Raw genomic sequence first — 21,862 nt, 5'->3', positions numbered from 1 at the left:
CTAAATGACAAGCAGTATAATTGTGCTTTCAAATATAACTAAAGAACATTTCCATTGGAAAAATCTCGTGTGTATGTGCAAGTAAAACGGTGTAAGCTGTGCACTGTTGTTGTTTTTGACAGCTTTGTTCCATACTCTGGAACATCTCAAAGATAAGGTAACTGACTTAGGAAAAATCTGAAATAATTGAATGAATGGCCTGTTCACAGTATTATGCTACTTAATTTTTAAAGATTTAATTACATTTTGGTATCGTACTGCTGAACAGATGAATTAGAATATAGTACATCAGTAACTTTAAATACACACTATATTCATACTTATACTTTATCCTGAATTTTACACAGCTATGTAGTGTGTTGGCAGTGCTGAAGAACAATCGGCATACTACTACCTACGTACTTGTACCTGAAACCTATTTCTTCTTCCTGCCCTCAGTATTCCTGAAAGGTCTCTTGTAGGTTCTCACTTCCTTAGTGGAGTTCTTGGGCATTGTTCAGCATACTATAGGTCTGATTTGGTATTCAGTTTTGCTCTACACCATTCTTCAAAGAACATAGTATAAACTATTCATCAAAGAATCTGTAGACATATCGCTCCTCTTCCCTTTTTGGAACATAGTCCTCTTATGATTTGTGGGGGTTTTTTTGTTTGCTTGGTTTTTGGTTTTGTTTGCTCTTAAAAATTATTATTTAACACCCCCAGACAGCATCATAGAATTTTTCTTTCCATAAACACAGAAACAAAATAATCATACATCTTTCATAGGGCTGGTCTTCACTGCGGGGAGATTGATGCTGCTGCAAACGATGCAGCAGGGATCGATTTTAGCGGGTCTAGTGAAGACCCACTAAATTGACCGCAGAGGGCTCTCCGGTCGACCCTGGTACTCCAGCTCCCTGAGAAGATTAAGGTAAGTCGACGGGAGAGTGTCTCCCGTCGACGCAGCGCAGTGAAGACACTGGGGCAAGTCGACCTAAGCTACGTCAACTCCAGCTATGTTGTTCACATAGCTGGAATAATGTAACTTAGGTTGACACACCCTGGTAGTGAAGACAGGCTCTAGGTATAGGGGAAATTTTATATTAATTTTTCTGCAACAGCGCACCTCCACTTGTGCTTCCAGCCTTGGAAGCTGTGTGGATTTTTATCACTGAGTCACTTATGATATCTCAGAACCTGCACCCTGCATATGCTACAGCTTCAACCATTGGTAGCACCAGTGGAACTGTACTAGTGTGGAAAAATGCCTGCAAATTTTTCCAGTGTTGTTGTACTGTAAGGGTAGTTGGACTTCAGATTAGTGATTGACTTGTGGTTTGGTAAGGCATTAAGCTACCTTTCCACAACTTCTGTATCCAACTGGCTCAGAAATAAAGAATTCAAAGTTATAAGAGCATTTGTTTTTCAATTAGAATAGAAAATGGTTTGTTGAGGGGAAACTAATAACCCAATACTTAGACACATCCAAGTCTTTATATAGATTCTTAATGGATGATTTATCCAGGGTGCTAAATTCAAAACCTTCATGGTTTTGGGGGACAATTGTACTGAAACATTTGAAGGCTATACCCTAAAAAAAAAAAAAAAAAAATCTGATAGCTGTCCCCATGTTGCTTCAAAGGACATCTGCCTTAAAAAATAAAAACACTATTCATATTATCCTGCTAATTGAGCACCAGTTATTTTTTTACTGAGTCTAATATATATTCCCTGACATCAGGAAGTCTTTTAATCAGTAATAAGAATTTGTAACAAAACATAAAACTTTTGTTTTTGTCTCTCTGAAAAGTTATTGAGCACGGTTTTCTTTGTATTTCATCTTTTATAGTAGGACTTCTGTATAAGTATGTATCTTAATACTTGACTAGGTTTGTTAACCCAAAAAATAAGCGCTTACATTTTCTTTTAGAATTAACAAGTGCTTAGGTCCAAGTGTAGTATCAGAGGGGTAGCCGTGTTAGTCTGGATCTGTAAAAAGCAACAGAGGACTCTCAAGTGCTTAGTGTTGCCCAAGACATAAGAGGCCTGATTCTTAGAGGTTTGAAACACCTTCCACTCTACTTAATGTGAGTTGAAATCTGAAAATCAGGCCTCTTTTATTTAGGTGACTGACTTTAGTCAATCAAGTTTGAACATTTTGACCTTTAGGTTCTAGTAGTCTCCTATGCCTAAAGTACATTAACACAGTTCCATAACCCTAATCTGCTGGTGTTTACTTACCACTTATGTGTTATGGATATGAATGCACATTCCACATCCACAAGGCCAAACTAAATACATCTAGGGCCTAATCCCGTTCCAGTTAAGGTCAATAGGATTAACCACATGAGTAAAGAGTACTCAGTAGAGTAAGATTTTGCGGTATCTGTCCTTAAATTTGCCATTGGGTGAAAATATCTGGCTACATGGGCTCTAGCTGGTTGGGTGGGGCAGGGTTAAACAACAGATAAGCAGTTATTAGATCCCATTTGTCTTGATAGTTTTGAATGGAAATGCTTTTGTCTAATGATTCAATAGTTTTCAGCAGTTCAAGTGTGCGTTTGCCTTTCTCAGTGCTCAATATTGAATGCCTAATGTAAGAGTCTATTTCCCTTCAGTGCGGTTTGCTTTAATGGAAGTTCTACCTGCACGTGGAGAGGAAACTGTAATCTTTAGTGTATTTTGATGATGCTTGAAATTCTACTGTGCATTTCTGTGTTGCTTTATAGCTAAGCTTTTCCGTGTTTCACTTATCTGCCTCAGACACATTGTATTATGCCCATTTTACAGGTGGATAAACTTAGATGTAAAGTTGTGAAAAGTAATGTATTTAATGTGATACAGTAAGTTGGTGGCAGAGCCATGAGTAGAATTTGTGCATCTGGACTCTTTCCTCTAGTCACTGAATCACAATCTCTCACATTTCTGTTTTGTATCTGGTAGTCTGCAAAATCCAGTCCAATATTTAAATCCATTGGACCTCTACAGCAATAGTAATTTAGTATAATCCATCATCACTAGATAGGCATGGTATTTCTTTTCCCATTTGTGATTTTTGTAACTAACCTAAATTCTTGTTTCATTTTCCTTGATTTCTAAAAAGAGCTTACTTTTCTTCAATAGTCATTAAAAAATAGGGAGAGTACATCAAATGTTCCTAGTGAGCAGAGCAAGGATAATGTTGAGTCTCTAGTCAATACTTGCCATTAGGCAACTTATTGTACAAGATCAATATTCATGTTTTTTTCACCTTGTTGCCAATATAAAGCTCACAGGTTTATCTGGTGGTATATGTTGCAAAATCCCTTTCAGATTAATATTATTATTTTAGAATGAAATATTTTCATTTTCCCATTAAAAAGAAGTCCAATTGTTAGTTCTCTGATTAAAAAGTGGCATTCTCAGTTTGTACACTAGGTGGCATTGCTGTACTTCTAATCTTCCTTTCCCATCCTTTCTCTTGTTACCTTCTGTGTAGATACTATCTACACACATGGTATCAGGATACTGTCCTCATATATTTCAGGAATCTGCAGCATCTCTTTGCATTTAACCCTCTGAGTCCAAGTTTCATATCTGAATCCTAGAAGGGCAACCCTAAAGGCATCCTGGGCCTAGAGAAATCAGGTGTTCCCCAAAAGGTTTCTGTACAAATAGACAGCCAAGCTGAGATGCTTATCATGTAGGGAGTCACAAGGTCAGCCTTTTCAACTTAGGAAACCCTGGAGGTTTGAATTTGGATGGTGTCCAACAGGACCTTCCTGATTGCAACTTACCTTGCAGGGAAGGCGACTGTCACTCTCAGATTAACCCTCACGAGTGGTCCCTGGATCAGGAAGTGGTGAACCAGATCTTCCTTGATTGGGGAGGAACCTGAGGTGGATCTATTCGTCATGAGTCTGAAAGGTAAATTTGTTCTTAGCTGTAAATTTATGGTTCTGCTAGTTCATACTATGCCAATCCAGACTTCAGAGTTACCCCCCATTCAGTAAGCAAATGAATAAGATTTAGAACTTACATAGTGCTTTAAGTTTCTTTTCAAAGCACTGTACAAACATTGATTAGTCAGATGAAGAGAGAGAAGACATGAAGGAAGATGGCTATCATAGCCCTGCGTTACCTAATCTTCCTCCTTTAAGAACATTCATTAGGTGAGGGGAAAAAAAGAAATACAGTATATTAGATATATTGTATACCATCGTTGACTACAATAATAATACTTAGCTCTTATAAAGTGATCATTACCCAGGATGGCTCTCTTCTAAAGGGTGAGCCATATGGATTGGTGTAGGAGAAACTAGCAGAACCACTGTTTTCACAGACAAGGACAAATTTAACTTTCTGCTATTTACCCCTATACCAATCCACAATCTAGAAATATAAAATCTTTGTGCCAACTCAGATATTGGTTGACCTGCGGAGAGGAGAAAAAAAAAAAGCCCTGACCGTTTCAGTTCTTGGGTTCTCTGGATCAACTAAAAAATAACTTATTTTTAAACAAAAGGCTGTGTACCGTATCAGATCATTTCAGATATTAACACTCTTAGCTGTTTGGACCCATCTGTAGCCTTGTATGCAAGGCTACAGACAGTCCATAAATGTAAGTTTTAAAAAGCTTATTTTCCCCTTCCTTTTCTAAAAAGCCACAGGTGTAAATTTAGATCTAATAGAAGTTGTGTAGTAGGACCACATTGAAAGCTAAATAGAGGAAGAGCTCCCTAAAATGTCAAAGTGAAAGAACAATATGTCAGAGCTGACTAAACAGTAGCTTAATTGGGTTATCCTCCTAGATGGAGAGAAATCCAACTGTAGAAAATTGCATTAGTTTATTTATGTATAACAATCTTCCTTCAAGTTATTTCTCTGTGTCCAATGGCCAAAGGGAGAGCCCTACAGTCTAGAATGGTGTAGGAGATATAGTAGAACATGAAAAGACCAGGCTTCAAGAAAAAGAAATTTGCCATATTTTTAATGGATATGTCTTCCCTTACTGGGAAAAACAGTTCATGCAGTCTGTCCACCAATACTCTGAGTAGTAAGGGTATCCTGTGTTCCCCCGTACTATAAATTTGACATTCACTGTTGCTAGGTGGCCATAGCTGATCTCCAGCAGACTTCCAGATTCTAAGCATTCAGAACTAGGGCAACTCTTCTTCCCCTCTCCTTCACAGCTTAGCTTCCGAGAGGCTGGGGACTGAATACTGTGGTCTTTCCCGTGAATTGTGTTCAAGTACTGTGTGTTTGCAAGGAGACTAGTAAAAAGGCATAGAGCCTTAAATGAAAGATGTTTGCTGCCTGATGTGGTACAAAACTAGTAAATTCCTTCATTTGCCCACACAAAATCTGCTTAAATACTGTCTGCACTGATCAGGGTCTGTTCCTCTCAGTACATCTTTTGGTGTGGATTTGGCTACTATTCTGAATTTTCAAAAATCTGAATACCTGTTTCTGGGTAGTCTCTATTTTAAAAAATGACAGTGAGTCCATGTTAAAGAAGAAACTTAAGACAATTCTGTTTTCATGTGATGTGATAACAGTATTCTCAATAACTACATAGCTACTAGTTGCGTTATGTGATAGTTGCAAGCTGTAACTTTTTACATGGAAGATTCTAATTCTGCTGCTAATAACCTTGGCTTAGTGAACTATAAGTTCTAGTGACTGTTCAGCATCACACTCTTTCACTGTTCCCACAACACCTCCTTTGACTAGTTAGTTATCGATCAAGTATCTTTTTCTCATGTCCAACCTAATGAAACTTCCCTTCACGAACTGAATGTAAAAGGACATTTGGCTTCTATCTACAATTTTCCAAAAACCCTTAAAGTCCATTCAGCTTTTTGTTGTTGCTGCTGCTAACACATCAGTCTAAACTTTCAAAGCAGTGCAATTTCCATTGATATTCATGTGAATTGTGCAGCTGACTTAGACTGCATCTCTCATTGTTCTTAACTGATGAGATGATCACTTAAAGGCCTTGCGAAAACCCATTCCTATAAAGGCACGTGAACTGCATTAACCAGTGGGAGATAAACCCTGTCCCATTAAATCTACAGAAAAGATTCAAGGAGAGTTCTGAAATGAAATTACTGCTGTAGAGACTATGGGTCAGATTGTTATATCTGTGGCACATGTATTAATCCAAAGAAATTTTACTAAAGTCAGAGTTGCTGTGGATTTACAACAATGTCACTGAGATCAGATCCTAGCTTTGGATTGAAACATGTTGTGGAATGATGCTGGGTTGAGAGTATGTATAACTTACTAGTGCTTGTGTTTTGCAACTATTAAATTGAGAGTCACAGAACTGCTGAAATATTCTAGCAGTAGTAATTATATAACAAAATTCCTTATAAATTGTGAGAAGAAAACCAAACTTGATTTTTCAGAGTTCTCGTTCTCTAAATGTGTGTTTGTGTGTATCATTTGTATTGAGTTTTTCCAATTTTTGCAGGTCATTGATAAAGCTTTAATAAAACAAAAATGAATATTTCACTTTCAAATGGAATAAAGAGATGTGATTTTCCCCTCCCCTCTAACTTAAATGACAGGCACCCATGGGGACATGCTGGGGTGATATCTCGGAAGGAGTGCGAGTGGAAGTTCCAAACACAGACTGCAGCCTACCTACCAAAGTCTTCTGGATAGCTGGAATTGTGAAATTAGCAGGTTAACTTACTTTTTTTTTTTTTTTTTTTCAGATCATATGTATTAAAATGATTGCAATGATAATTGTATTGGGGAAGTCTCAATTCAGGGAACTGAGCAATTTCTTTTAAAAGCAAGAAGGATTTGTAGAGATAAATATAGGCTTTAAGAAGCTATCCTAGTAGTATCTAGAAAGTAATTCAGTGTTCGTTCTGAGTACTATAATCTGTAGTTGTGTTTGGGGGGGAAAGGGTTGTTTTAAAGAGAAAAAGATTTAGCTGAAAATGTATTCATGCATATGAAGTAATAACTAATACAAAGCCTGCTACTCCTCCAGTTGAAGTCAATGAGAGCAGTAGTGGGCTGCCACTCAGAGCTATCACACTAAGATAAATGTTGTAAGATGTTGCAACTGTCTCCTTTGATGTGCTGTGGGCTTTCAACTCCAGTTTGCTTCAGTGGGAGTTGAAGGTGCTTATTACTTCATTGCACTGAATCCTAAATTACCATATATACTCAATCATAAGCCAGTTCATTTATAAGCTGACGCGCACCCCCCCCCCCCCCCCAAGATGGCTAACCATTCATAAGCTGACTCTATAATTCAGGGGTCTGAAACTTTGGCTCCCGGACCATCAGGATAAGCCACTGGCAGGCTGAGATGGTTTGTTTACCTCGAGTGTCCGCAGGCACGGAGGTAAACCTAAGTAAACAAAATGTCCCAGCCCACCAGTGACTTACCCTGATGGCCCAGGACAGCAACTGATGGGGAAATTTTAGGGAGGGGGGGAGACGCTGAGGGTCAGGGGAGTAACCCCTGTGACCACCCCCCACATGACCCCACCCCTAATCTGGGACCTCCCCACATGATTCCTCCCTGCCCCACCCCTAGCCCGGGACCCCCACGCTCTCCCCTTCCCTTCCCTTCCCACCTTACCTGGGGTGGGCCAGGGGAAGATGTCTCTGGCCTGGCCGGAGCTGCTCCAGCAGGCCGGGCAGTGTGGCCGCAGCCTGCCAGCCCTGGAGCTGCAACTGCTTCAGAGGCTGGGGGGAGAGCAGCATGGCCAGAAGAGGAGAGACTCTGGCCCCGCCTCTTCCCTTCTGGGTCTGCTGGCTGTGCTGCCCCCTCTGTTGGGTGGGGGGGGAGAGGGCTTTGTCCCACCTCTCCCCCTCTCTATACTCGTTCATAAGCCGACCCCCTTTTCTGATGTTTTACTAAAAAAGTTCAGCTTATGAACGAGTATATATGGTAATCATTAACTAATGTCTACAAAAAAGCTTCCACTATCAACAGTTTTCTTTGAAGATGCTTTTCACCACACACAGATTATGTATGAATCTTTATCCTTGAAGAGGTAATAAGGGAGAGAAACTCCCACCTGCAGAGCTTCCAAACTCCTCAGTTTTTCTCCTGCTCAGGTGTTAAACTCTGCTGGTTGGGCCTGTTTTGTGTTGGTCCAGTTTTCAGGGAACAGCTTCCTCACATTATGGATGATTCAGGATCAGGAAATATGAAATCAAATAGCTCCAGATCAGTGAACTCATAAACTCCACTACTGATCTTCTTTCTTACAACGTTAAAGGTTACATAGTTAAACACTCAAAAGTCAAGGACTGCATACATTATAATTAAACACACTTCCTCTGTATATTCAGTACAACAATCTTTAATTATAAGGTTATATACTATATCTCAAAAGCGATATACACATTTTCCTACTATATAAGATACACATGCATAGTACCTCAGAACGTTTTTTTATTTTTTTGCATTGATACTAAATTACCTTCAAGTCAGGCAAGATGCCTTCTGAATCATATAGACTAAAAAATTCAGTGAACCAGCATTATGCTGGGTGGAATAGTATTAACCTTTTATAACCTCACTCAGCTATAGCTTTTAAACATGGGATTGCTCTCTTTCAGGCTACAATGCTTTGCTGAGATATGAAGGGTTTGAAAACGATTCAAGTGTTGACTTCTGGTGCAACGTGTGTGGGTCTGACATCCACCCAGTTGGTTGGTGTGCAGCTAGTGGGAAGCCTCTAGTCCCACCTAGAAGTATGTAAATATTAGCACTCCTAATTCAGTAGTAGAGATTGTAATCTTCTACATTTAATTGAATTCATTGTGATTCAGATGTCAAATTGATATGGCTCTCATTTATGAATCGTATCTAAAGTTGTGAATAAATCTTGTTGCCTATGGGTCAATGAGGACCTGATCCTGCGGATCTTCACAGGAAATACCCCTTACTCGTGTGAATAAGGGTCATTAAGATCAGATCCTAAGTAATTAAATTCATCAGTTGCTAAAGCATACTGTGTTTTATTTAATGTATTCTTCATTAAAATCTTAGGTCAGCTTCTGCCCCAAAATATACACACATACAGTTGTGAAACTGGAGCAGAATTCAGCCTTTAAGGCTTTTGATACGTTTTAATTATTCTGATATTTTCATTCAGTATTTTAACAATCATTTTATATTGTTTTACAAATACTATCTTTAACTTTGTATCTCTAATAGATTAACTTAATTAGTAATCATTGACTTTTCCCCCCTTTATTTGCAACAGCAATCCAACACAAATACACAAACTGGAAAGCTTTTCTCGTGAAGCGACTTACTGGTGCCAAAACTCTTCCTCCTGACTTTTCTCAGAAGGTAAATTGATGTGATATAAATAATGTAATATAAACACAACCTCATTACTGTGTGAGGAATTGAACTGTTTTGCAATGGCACTTTGGACCCTCTTGTGGAGGAAGATAGAACTGCAGCTACTCCCTTTGCCTTACCTCTTCAGTGGCTACATCAGCGGTTCTCAACCCGTGGCCCATGGGCTCAGCTATGTGCTAAAGCTGTGGGCTCTCTGCCGTCTAGCGGGGCTATGGGCTCCCAGCCACCCGGTGGGGTTGGGGTCCTGGCTGCCTCCAAACCCTGCATGGCGGGAGTCAGGGTCCCCACACAGCAGGGTCGGGGTCCATGCCCCACTCCTGGCCCCACTCTGTGAAGGGGTCTCTGGGCAGAGGGCGATGAGCATAGGGGTTTGTGTGTGTGGGAGGTTAAGTGGAGGGCACTGGTTCTCAACCTGTGGCCCAGTTAACACTTTGTGGGCCGCATGCGGCCCAAGATGATAAATAGGTTCAGAATCACTGTGTTAGATAGAGAACATCTGTGTCCCTCTGTGATGTATAATTTTTAAATATCAGAGGGATAGCCGTATTTAGTCTGTATCCACAAAAACAACGTGGAGTCCGGTGGCACCTTAAAGACTAACAGATTTATTTGGGCATAAGCTTTGGTGGGTAAAAAACCTACTTCATCAGATGCATGGAGTGAAAATTACAGAAGTAGGCATAAATATACTGACACATGAAGAGAAGGGAGTTATCTTACGTGCCAGTATATTTATGCCTGCATCTGTAATTTTCACTCAATGCATCTGAAGAAGTGGGTTTTTACCCACAAAAGCTTATGCCCAAATAAATCTGTGTCTTTAAGGTGCCACCGGACTCCTCATAATTTTTAAAAAATCTTGCGCTTCGTGTATGTAGGAAAATAAACAAAAACTGGTTTGTATTCATCTCACATTACAAATTAACTGTTGTTCTGCAAGGTATCATCTGATTATCAATCACTGATGACCTAGCCAACTCCCATTAAAGTCGATGGAAACACTCCATTAACTTCAGTGGGAGTTGGATCAGGGCCTTCCTTACATAATATAGCTATACCATTCCAGGTTATTTTTTGTGAGAAGTTCACTTTATGGATCTTACCATTATTACATCATCCTGATATAGGCAGGAGAAAATGTTCATGGTGGTTTTTGCAGCAAAGAAACTGAAGACTGAATTTAGTGGAAGGTGCTTTAATAGCAGATGACAGGTGACTAAACATTTTCCCTATTATTTTAAGGTGTCAGAAAGTATGCAGTATCCTTTCAAACCTTCCATGAGAGTAGAAGTTGTTGACAAAACGCATCTCTGTCGAACACGGGTAGCAGTTGTAGACAGTGTAATTGGAGGACGATTAAGATTGGTATATGAAGAAAGTGAAGACAAAACGGATGATTTCTGGTGCCATATGTACAGCCCACTCATTCATCACATTGGTTGGTCCCGAAGTATAGGACATCGGTTCAAAAGATCTGGTAAGCAAGTTGTGTTGCAAAGATACCTTGTCAGCAGTACAGGCTTACTTGAAAGATACTTCATGCAATGATTTGGCTAAAAGGAGCAAGCTGGCTGAAAAAGCTTCTAATTCAAGTAATTATATCTTCAAAAACGTATGCACTGGTGCTAATCAAGACTTTTTTTTCAGCCACTAGGTCTCCGCTCCATATGGCTTAGTTTTAAAAACTATTATCAGTGTTTCCTTCAGGGTTTGGAAGAGCTCGGGTAAATTTCAATGAGGCACCATCCATGAGACCGTATCTAGGAATGTTTACAATATAAGCTAGAGTAAACAATGGTTTCTGTAGACAAAGCCCAATGTTCTATGTATTTAGCATGTCTTGTTGCTGGCACCCTGGAATTACACAGCACTGCCCCACCAGCTGCCACCACCTACGTGGTACAGTTAAGTCAGCACAAGTATTGCTTGTGTTATTGATTTAATTCAGTTTATTTTGTTCTGACCCCAACCTTTGGGCGTGCTTCATATTTTTGTATGGCAACATGTAACTGCATTGCAGAAGTTGTCAGAAGAGGGACAGAAAAGTAGAGGCTGACAGATGTGTAGTGGAGTTTTGATCACCTAAAATCAAAACATTTCTATTTTTTAAATATTTTATGTCATCTTCTTAATGAGAAATTAACATTGTCTGTTGCTGAGACTCTTTGCTCCTTTGCACATATGCCACTCCTCTGTAACATAGAACAGGAATAAAAAAGCTCCACGTTGTACCAGCTTTGGACACTATAATATCAATATTTTTAATGGCTGGAAACCTTCATTGAAATCAATATAAAAATAAAAGGGAAACAGTTAAAAGAAATCATGCTCAGGACTGCTTCCTGGAAATGGACCTAAGAGCTTTTCACAAAGCTGCTGGAATTCATTTCAGAGAAGAGGATCTAACCAGTAGCTGCAAACTCCTGCAAAGATCAGGCGGCTCCTCTGTTATAGGATCCTATCAGAGCTATGGATCCCACCACACGACAAAAACGTTTCACAAAAACAAGAATTTCTAGTACAAAAATGAGGTAACAAACAGCATGACTACAACACCAGGATGTTTTAAATCCAAATTTAATTATATTAAGCCTTGAAGTCACTCATGTGTATAAGTCCTCAATTTGTCAGTTCTCTGCTTGAACTCTACTGAGAATGCAAATTAGTTTGACTTGTCAAACTTCTGCAAAAGCTTCTATGTATTTCACTAACACTTTTGTGCTATAATCAAGGCTTCTGGGTATCTGTTTTCTGAATGCTGTCATATCTCTTGTCCACCAGTGTCCTCAAAATACATAAATTGCATGATTTTAGCTCCATTCCCAAATTGTCTAGGTGGCATACTCCTGTGGCCTCTTTATACACTTTGGGCCCACATGTTTGTAAAGTTATGACTGCCTTAAATGGTACAATGTCAGGAAAAGGTGCTTGTTTGTTTTTGGGGTGGGTATTATTAGTCTCTTCATGAATATTTACTGATTAATAACGTAACTGTCCCTTGTAGATATTACAAAGAAACAGGACGGACATTATGATGCACCCCCACATTTATTTGCAAAGGTAAGATTGCTAACGAGAACTCTAAGTTTGTTTACTCAGAGTTGGAAGAGGAATTTTTCATCACTTGAAGATAAAGCATAACTGAGAAATTATACCAAATTACTGTACAAAGGTCTGTCATTATTTGAAATTTTTTTAAAAATGCTGTTAGGCATTTTGATGTAAGCAAAATTGACAGGGAGTTTGAGGTGTATTTTGGTCTCTTTGCTGCAAACTTTGTTTCATGGGTGTGGTTATGTTGTCTTATAAATCAGTTGTTCTTGTCACCTCAGCTAGCTGTGTAATGCCGTTGTATGAATCTTTAGGTAAAAGAAGTAGATCCAAGTGGAGAATGGTTCAAGGAAGGCATGAAATTGGAAGCTATTGATCCCTTAAACCTGTCTGCAATATGTGTTGCAACCATTAGGAAGGTAAGAGACTGAATTTATACTTTTGTGGAAGAATGGGACATGAATCCTGTTAATCTGAATTCCAGTCTTCTGTAATCAATACTGCTGCTAAAAACACTTTTAATAAAGGCTGATATTTTATTTAAAACAAGATTTTAAAAAAGCAATCAATGTGTTGGTCAACAGCATGTTCTCTCGTCTGCTCCTTCCACATCCACCCCTTCCAATAAAAGGATAATGTGTGCAATTTGTGAATGCTTACCAATGGCTTCCATTTCTGAGCTGCTTTCCTGTTACTGGAGTATTAAGAATGGTTGATTGTTATAGTGGCAGATGAAAAGTATCTGTATGTGGCATTCACGAACGTTCAAAATTCCAGCCAGAACTTTGATTGACAAACAGTATGCCTGTAAAATTAATGTGCAATGGAACCACCTGTTAATTCTCATCTGGCTATTTTGCAGACAATCTAATCCCTCCCAAAAGCTTTGGATAATACATCTGTCCAAAAATATTCCTGCCAATGTTTTTGGTTTTATAGTTGTTGTTTTATATATAATTTTTTTTTCCTGTGTGGAAGACCCTCACAAGCTACAAAGGAAACTAACTATACAAAGATAGAGAGAAACTGATACTACACAAAGCGCTGTCAAATATTCAAAGGAAAAAACCTGAAAACTAAAATAGTTTCTAATCTCGCTCTTCTATTATTGTTGCCAGTTAATGATCGCAATAGCATATACAACAAAAAAATATTGGAGAGAAGTGACTTTTCTTAAGTTGACAGTGTTCCTTATACATATTTGTTTCATTTCTTACTCCGCTTTGAAACACGACATACTAAATTTCTAGCCTGGCCTTCACAGAGTATAAAGGTGCCTAATGTACAATATTGTTTTTATTTCCAAAGGTGTTAGCAGATGGATATCTAATGATCGGGATTGATGGCTCAGAAGCAGCAGACGGATCTGACTGGTTTTGTTACCATGCCACCTCCCCTTCTATTTTCCCTGTTGGTTTCTGTGAAATTAATGCGATTGAGCTAACTCCACCCAGAGGTATTTACGCTATTCTGACTAACTTCCATTTTGATTATTTTTCAGAGGTATTCTGTATAATCACATTCTTTGTTTCTTAAATCATTTTGCAGCGTTCATTTCATTTTCAGAACCATCTTGATTTCAAACAGAAACTTCAGCACTACTTTAAAATGGTCTGAAACAGGGATGTCAAACTCAATGTATAGAAGAGCCCAAATTGAATGCTTGTTTAATTCATGGGCAAATAAAGTGAGGTTTGTTTTGACTACACAAAGATTAAAGGTAGAATATGGCCATTACATAACTAAACTCTTACTGAGTAAAATGAGTTATATTCAGCATCAGTTAATGCTGGGGGGAGGGCAAGAGATGCAGAGCACTTCCAGAACTATCTCAAGAATATCAGTGCTAGGGAGTCTTGGGCCAGCAGAGGACTGGAATTATGATAGAGCAATAGTCCATATTAAAAGCATTGTGAAGTGTTGCAGATTTATTAATCAGGCATGATGAATTATTCTCTTGCTAAAATGCACATAAATGTATCCTTCATATCCGTATCTGTCGGAGTGGGAGGGGTTCATTTTTTTTGAACAAGGCCTAAGGAATGATTTTTATGAGCAAAACTGTCTGAACACCATCATACGTGTCTGCAGATGGTTTTCTGTTGACTTCATCGCTAAACTTTATTACATTACTTTAGCAACATATAAAGGGAGAGAGAGGTAATTGCATCATAGTAGATGATAGGTGCTCATTGTTTGTTTAGTTTTTTGTAAGAATTTTGTTTCTGTCCCTATTCATTCAAAATCTCTAAATTATTGGAAGGAGATGGGGGGAGCCTATATTACTGGTTAAGTGCAAGCTTCTATTGGCACTGAGTGCAGAGATTTTCTGAATATTGAGTGTACTGACAGTTGTGTCTGCAACAAAAAGAAAAACATTTCATAGCATTCCCGTTAGCTGACACGAATCTGTTGGCTTTTAGCATTTGGCGAATCCGTAGGTGAGCAGATTTACCCTTGCTTACTGGAGCTGTAATATTCAGTACAATTACTACAGAAAAAAATCATGGGGATAATCTGACCTGCCAAAAACATATAGTCCATCCTGTGCCTTTTTAAAAAAAAAAATACTTTCTACCGCCTCCAAACAAATAAGAGATTTCGGAGTCATTTACAGAATGAAAATTTAATAATGACAAAATGTGTGTCTGTACACACTCTGGTAAAACCAGACTTTTAAATGGACGATACACTACAGATGATAGATGCCTGTCTTTGAATAATCCTGAGTAAATGTTTATTCTTTAATCACTGAGCCTATGACAGAAGGTGAACTTCTGTTAATATCATTTAATATACTGCCGTGTTTCTTACATCGGGGCAGCTCTCCTCCTTTTCTGCTTTTGTCTGCGTTTCTTCTCTTTCTCTCTTTAGAATTCTCGATAGCAATCCTGTATCATCCATTGCTAGACTATTCTTATAAATCATACTCAGTTTTGTAAAATTTAGTTTCGTGTGTACGACTAATAAACAGCAGTAAGAATGTTCTAGAACTTTAACCTTCTTAGTAGGTTACATTATTTCTGAAGCAAATGCATTATTATAATGATCAGAGCCCCCTTAATACCTGTGAGAGGTGTGTTCTAGTGGCTAAATTATGGGAATTGGAAGTCCTGAGTTCTAATCTTAGCTCTGGGATGGGCTTCCTCTGCTCCCATCTTTCCCGTAGGCCTGTTGTGAGGATTAATTAGATAATGTTTGTAAAAAAATTATTGAACGTGTGTGTCAGAAGATCTCTCTAATGCTAACACAAAAAAAAAATTCTTATGTACACCTCTTGCCCTGCTATCTTGATGAATCTGCAGCCAATCGGACACGTCTGTTTGTAAGGGTGGTGTGAACTTGGCTTATAATAATAATAATAATAATAATTAATGGAGAGATCCCATCTCCTAGAACTGGAAGGGACCTTAAAAGGTCATAGAGTCCAGCCCCCTGCCTTCACTAGCAGGACCAAGTACTGATTTTGCCCCAGATCCCCCAAGTGGTCCCCTCAAGGATTGAATTCACAACCCTGGGTTTAGCAGGCCAATGCTCAAACCACTGAGATATCCCTCCCCCCTTGCTTGCTGCCACCTTTTCCATATTCACCTTGTTAGCTTGAAATTTTACACGGTGAAAAAAGGGGCCTTGAAACATAGGATTCAATCTTGTAAGGCACGGAGCACTCTCAGCTCCCAGTGACGTCAGTGGAAGTCGAGGACACTTGGCACCTTTCAAGACTGGGACCGGAGTTTGTTGTTAAAGTTTAATTATATGTCTGAGGACTGTCGTATTGAGCTGTGACCCAAAGTGGCAGCTTGGACTAAAACAGTGGCTTTCTCGCTCTCTCTCTCTTTAAATTATTCTGCTATCTTCCATCCCATCATTTCAAGCCCCCATCACCTCTTTGTTTCTCAAAATGTTTAATTCTACACACCACCACAAAGAAATCTGCAAACTATTGTTGGTTCAAGGGCCAAAATTTGAGACTTTCTGGTCTAAGAAGCTGTCGGAAGGGAAAAGTCGCCCCAAAACAGTCCTCTCTATCCCATGCAAGTTCAATAGACTAACCAAAATTAAATATATTATTGAGAAACAGTTGTCTCCTCCAGTTTATAAGGTGGAGAGAAGCCCTTCATTACCTCCATTGCTGCGTTTTCTAACCCTATGATCTCTGTTTTAAAAACGCTATTTCACTGATTGTGTTTTGGCCAGTCTTCTCCAAACAAATCCAACTTTTCAAGGATAAAATTATTTTTCTCCCACAGGAAAGAGTAGATGATTTTGCCGATTTGTCTTTAGTCACATCATTATAAAAAGGCTGTTATAACATTTAAAGAGGTTTTCTTCTCTGTTTGATTTGTGTGGAAGCCAATATGGAGCAAAAACTCAAATTGAGGGGAAATATTTTGATTTATGTGTCTAGCTTCTTTGTGTTTTTAGTGACAATGTAGCACTAACAGTGTTGTTTTTAAATGTACAAAGTTTGCAGTTGATGTACGAAGGTACTATTTAAAATTCACAGGTTATGCAAAACTCCCTTTCAAATGGTTTGACTACCTCAGGGAAACTGACTCTATAGCAGCACCTGTAAAACTCTTCAATAAGGTAAGATAAATCATTGGTAAAGCCAACTGTACGGCATGTGTGCTATTTACAGTGGATTTTGTGCTGTAAATTCCTGCCTGCTTGGTCCCATGAGGTTAATCAGTCTCTTCAGCTGTCTTAAATATGTTTCTTCACTTACGTGCTAATTGTTCACAAAACCAGACACAGTGATTTTTTTCAAAGTCCATGTGAGTATGCTTTGAAAAATATCTAGTAGAAATGGAAATTGGGAAATTGTTCGTTAGAAATAGAAAAATTTGTGTGCATTCAGCTTGTATATTTCAGACTCTGAAAAAAATCTTACTATGGAAGAAAATAGGAGTACATTAAATTACATAGATGATACCTTGGTATTCCACCATGTTTACTTTCACCATCAGAATAATGCCACTTGAAATTAAACTTGACTGAAACAGCAGCCCCCATGAAGTATGTTAACTTCGTGTAGAGTAAGATGTTAGACTTGGTTTCCTGATATTTGGCTGTCTTACTTCATTCTCCTTTTCAGGAAGTTCCAAACCATGGGTTTCACATTCGAATGAAACTGGAGGCTGTAGATCTTATGGAACCGCGCCTTGTATGTGTGGCCACAGTAACCCGCATCATCCATCGTCTATTGAGGATACATTTTGATGGCTGGGAAGAAGAATATGACCAGTGGGTGGATTGCGAGTCCCCTGACCTCTATCCTGTAGGGTGGTGCCAATTAACTGGATATCAACTACAGCCTCCTGCACCACAAAGTAAGTTGCTATGCATTTGTAAATGATTCCACTTGCATCTTTTTAAATCTAAAATTTACCAGTTGCCTTCCAGTGTTTATACATGTGTGGTCATTCTCGTAACTTTACCCTTTTGGGGTTGGGTAGCCACCTGCAACAAAAAATGGACTAGACCCTTGCTAATTCTCAGATGCACACCATTCTAATCTGTTTCACTGTATAACTGATAAAGCACTTCAGAGTATTTGCATGGCTGTGCTCTGTTTATTTTTAATCCTGGGGCTAACAGATGTTTGGGCCAGAGAAGAAGCAGACTGCTTAAGCATCAGGCCTAAATAACATTACTTCTCATTTATAGCACAATCAATTTGCATGGCACTTTACATTAAGACGCCCTGATCCTGCAAACGTGTGTTAATAACTTTATGCATTTAAATCAGTGGTACTATGCATATGCATAGTTATTCACATGCACAAGTGTTGGCAATATGGGATCTATTTAATTTAAAGAACCCAGACAGCCTGCTTGTATGTCCATACCTGGCTTTTCAGGCCCATAAACCTGTCCAGAGCCTGGAGAGTGAATATGTAAACACGAGATGCTGTCTTTAGTGTAGCTGGCAGCTTATGATTTGAATACTTTAAATGTTGGCAGGCTTTCAGGAATACATGAAATCAGTTCTGTCAACTGACATTTTTTTTTTCTTCTTTGTTTAGACAGACATACTGGAGGAGTATAAACTAATTGTAATATAAAAATATATATTACAGGCTATGGCTGATTTGGAATGTTTTACTTTAGTTTACTCTTCAAATGTTTTTCCTATTAGTCTGCCTTACCAGTGCTTATTTTTGTTTCTTTCTTTGTTCTTGCCTCTTTCCATTCTTTTAATAATTTCTCTCTTTGTAGTCCAAATTTTTTGATATCTTAATTTGTGTGTCTGTGTCCATTTTTCGTATGTAAATCTTTTTTGTGTGTCTGGTTTTCTAATCTTTTTCTGTTTCTATCTTTTTTTTTTTCTTCCTCCCAACTTTCTTCTTGCCTTATGTGAAATCCGACTGGCAGCAAGACTCAGTTTTATGATGCATCAGCTGTACTTCTCCAGTCAGGAAAATAATTGCTATGAATAACTAGTTGCTCAAAGGAGCAGAGGTATGGCCCTGGCAACAGATGTGTGTTGTCCCATAATGATGGATGAGATGACTATTTGTAGCCTGTTAGGTCAGGGAATATGATATGGGTAATTGTGTTCCAGGGGCTACTGGAATGGGTGCAGTTCAAGTAGAGGATTTTTCCTCTGTGAATGTGTTCTGTTTGACATAGGCTCTGTCTTCATTCATTCATTCATTTATTCATTGAGGAAAACATTTTTCTCGTGAATTTTCCTTAGCATGAAAGATTGTGCAGTATTTTCCCAAATCATTAATTGAAAATTTTAATTCTTAATATTTTTCAGCAGCAAGAGATAGCCAGTCAAGTTCATCAAAGCAAAAGAAAAAGGCTAAGTCACAACAGTACAAAGGACACAAGAAAAGTGGGTGACAAAGTGGTGCTTATATGCCCTTTCCTGGCTGTTAGAAAGTTGTGCAATTTGTCTCAAATTATTCTGGTTGGAAATGTTGCTTGTGCATGAAATAAGTGTTATGCTTAAAGGTGCAGTATGCCATAAAAGGAGGCTTTTATTAATTGAGAAATGTTATTTTTTTTATAACTTGCAGCAAAATAACCAAATGGAAAGTAAGTGGTTTTGAAAGAAATGATAGTGTTTGTAACTTCTGTGTATATTGTACACGGACAAATAAGTTAAATTATTTTTGATACTCCTAGAACCAATTTTAGGTAAGGAATTCTGCATAAGCATGAAGCTAAAGTAAGGTGGTCTTGAGCAAAATGCTCATATATGCATGGCTCTTCGCTTTTTAACTCTTCATAGCAAAGCTGGAGAAAAAAGAACCAGGTTGTTTTGAAGCAGAAGGTAAATGAGATGTAGAAAACCGAGGGCAATCTATCATCCTCAGTTACTTTATAAAACTAAAATTTGTCTCCTCTTGCAAAACGGTACTAATTTTTAAATTGACAAGTTTATCAATTGTTAGGATGTGGGGCAATTGTAGGAAGCTCTTAATAATAATGTTACTTACAAAGGTACTTAGTAGTATTGCTATAGCTGACTACTCATGTCAATTGAGTATTACTGTATATCCTCGATCATAAGCCAGTTCGTTTATAAGCTGACCCCTCCAAGATGGATAAGTAAAAATGGAAAATTTGTATAACCCATTCATAAGCCGACCCTATAATTCAGGGGTCAGCAAACTTTGGCTCCTGGGCCATCAGGATAAGCCGCTGGTGGGCTGAGATGATTTGTTTACTTTGAGCCTCCGCAGGCAGGAGGTAAACATAAGTAAACAAAGTGTCCCGGCGCACCAGCTGCTTACCCTGACGGGCTGGGACAGCAACTGGTGGGGAAATCTTTTTGGAGGGGAGAAGCTAGGAGTCAGGGGAGTAACCCCTGTGATACCCCTGCCCCCACACACACATGACCGTACCCCTAGCCCGGGACCCACACACTCTCCCCATCCCATCCCTTCCCTTCCCACCTTATCTGGAGAGGATGTCTCTGGCCTGGCTGGAGTTGCTCCAGCAGACCGGGCGGCGCAGCCGCAGCCTGCTCCGGCAGGCCAGACCGGGAGGCACAGCCGCAGCATGTTCCAGCGGGCTGGGCCGGGTGGCAAGGCTGCAGCGTGCTCCGGCGGGCCGGGCGGCGCGGCCACAGCCTGCGCTGGGCGGCGGGGCCGAGTGGCATGGCCGCAGCCTGCCAGCCCCGGAGCTGCAGCTGCTTCGGAGGCTGGGGGGGACAGCAGTGTGGCCAGAAGTGGAGAGACTCTGGCCCCCGCCTCTTCCCTTCTGGCTCTGCTGGCTGTGCTGCCTCTCCTTGCTCCCTCTGTTACGGGGAGGAGCTGTGTCCCACCTCTCCCTCTCTATCCCCATTCATAAGCCAACAACCTTCTCTGGTGCTTCTCTTTTTTTACTAAAAAAATTCGTCTTATGAACGAGTATATACAGTACTTGTTAAATCCCTAGTATTTTTTTAAAAACTGTCCAAATTCTTTCCACATTAGTAGTGTTTCCCTGGGAGCAAATTGTTCTCTTCAGAAATTCAAACAAATCTGTTTAATTTTTAATTTACAATGATGCACCTCCCCCTCCCCATCTAGTCCTGTTTCCATGACACTGTTTCAAACCAAAGCTATTTTCTGTCTGTAACAAAGGGAGTAGAGACAGCCAGTCACAAGAGCACTTTGTGCCTTCTCCTACCCTTTCTTGTTGGAGATCAGATCCATCTATGTTTATCTTAAATTCACATTGCACCTTTTATTCCAAAGGATGCCAAGGCCTTTTTAAAAGATTGGATGCTTCTGAAAGAGAGCAGTGGAGGATAGCACCAACCCATGGTGCATGACAAATTTTTATGCGGACGATAAATTTTAGACAAGAACTCAGGGCAAGCTCCTTATTTAAAAAAATAAATTAAAATAAAAAGTGCCACAACATCTTGAATATCCAATCAGAGCAAGTGTTTGAGAAGAACCCACATACAGTGAGAGGAGTTTATTTATGTGCCTAATAAAAATGAAGGGTTGATTCTATAGTGTCGTAATAAGAGGCACTAATTAGAAGGCAGCCTAGCTATGCTTGGAACACTAAGCCATTGCCTCTGTTCACGTTCTTGGTATTTCCTTGGCAAGAGGTGGTATTTCCTTGGTGCAGGAGAGACATGTTTTTGTAACAGCAGCTGGTACTTTGTGCTGAAGATACATTGGACAAAATTAACTGCAAGAGAAGGCAGAATGCAAATATATCAGTTTTAATCCTTGTGGATTGCACACCATCTCTTTTGCAGTCCAGTTGCCTTCATGTTGGCTGCCAGCGAGTATTAGGAAGTGGGCAATTCTGCTGACACAGGACATGACTTCCCCACAAGTCGGCAGACTTAGGTGGTTAAGAGCTGCATGACGGCCCTTAACATAGTGCTGGAAGAGATCCAGGGTGTCGAGCCCTGATTCTAGGCTTTATCATCAGGCTTAAATTCCAAGTTTGATCATCAAGCTCCATCTTGTCTGACTTTGGTCTATTCAAAACTGTTCCTGAGGAGTTACCAGTTCATTGTTTTGTAATCTTGAGTTC

The 21,862-nt window shown here is 39.3% G+C and overlaps 1 protein-coding gene across 8 annotated transcripts in view; it reads left to right on the top strand.

Moving 5' to 3' along the window:
* MBTD1 (mbt domain containing 1) overlaps nt 1-21,862 on the top strand; it is a 58,154-nt gene that overhangs the window by 20,093 nt on the left and 16,199 nt on the right. For 7 of the 8 annotated variants that reach the window (XM_034790546.1, XM_034790545.1, XM_034790544.1 and 4 more), the window contains exons 6-15: nt 6,534-6,651; nt 8,557-8,691; nt 9,207-9,295; nt 10,553-10,787; nt 12,315-12,370; nt 12,676-12,780; nt 13,670-13,817; nt 16,869-16,951; nt 17,460-17,694; nt 19,131-19,208. In XM_034790546.1, the coding sequence (XP_034646437.1) occupies nt 6,534-6,651; nt 8,557-8,691; nt 9,207-9,295; nt 10,553-10,787; nt 12,315-12,370; nt 12,676-12,780; nt 13,670-13,817; nt 16,869-16,951; nt 17,460-17,694; nt 19,131-19,208 (1,282 nt within the window). The remainder of the gene's footprint in view (nt 1-6,533; nt 6,652-8,556; nt 8,692-9,206; nt 9,296-10,552; nt 10,788-12,314; nt 12,371-12,675; nt 12,781-13,669; nt 13,818-16,868; nt 16,952-17,459; nt 17,695-19,130; nt 19,209-21,862) is intronic. The other variant, XM_034790543.1, reaches the window with a different exon arrangement.

This window comes from Trachemys scripta, chromosome 14 (assembly GCF_013100865.1).
Source record: "Trachemys scripta elegans isolate TJP31775 chromosome 14, CAS_Tse_1.0, whole genome shotgun sequence".
NCBI classification, from domain to species: Eukaryota; Metazoa; Chordata; order Testudines; family Emydidae; genus Trachemys; species Trachemys scripta.
Note: the sequence above shows the minus strand (reverse complement) of the source record. Positions and strands in the feature narration are given on the sequence as shown.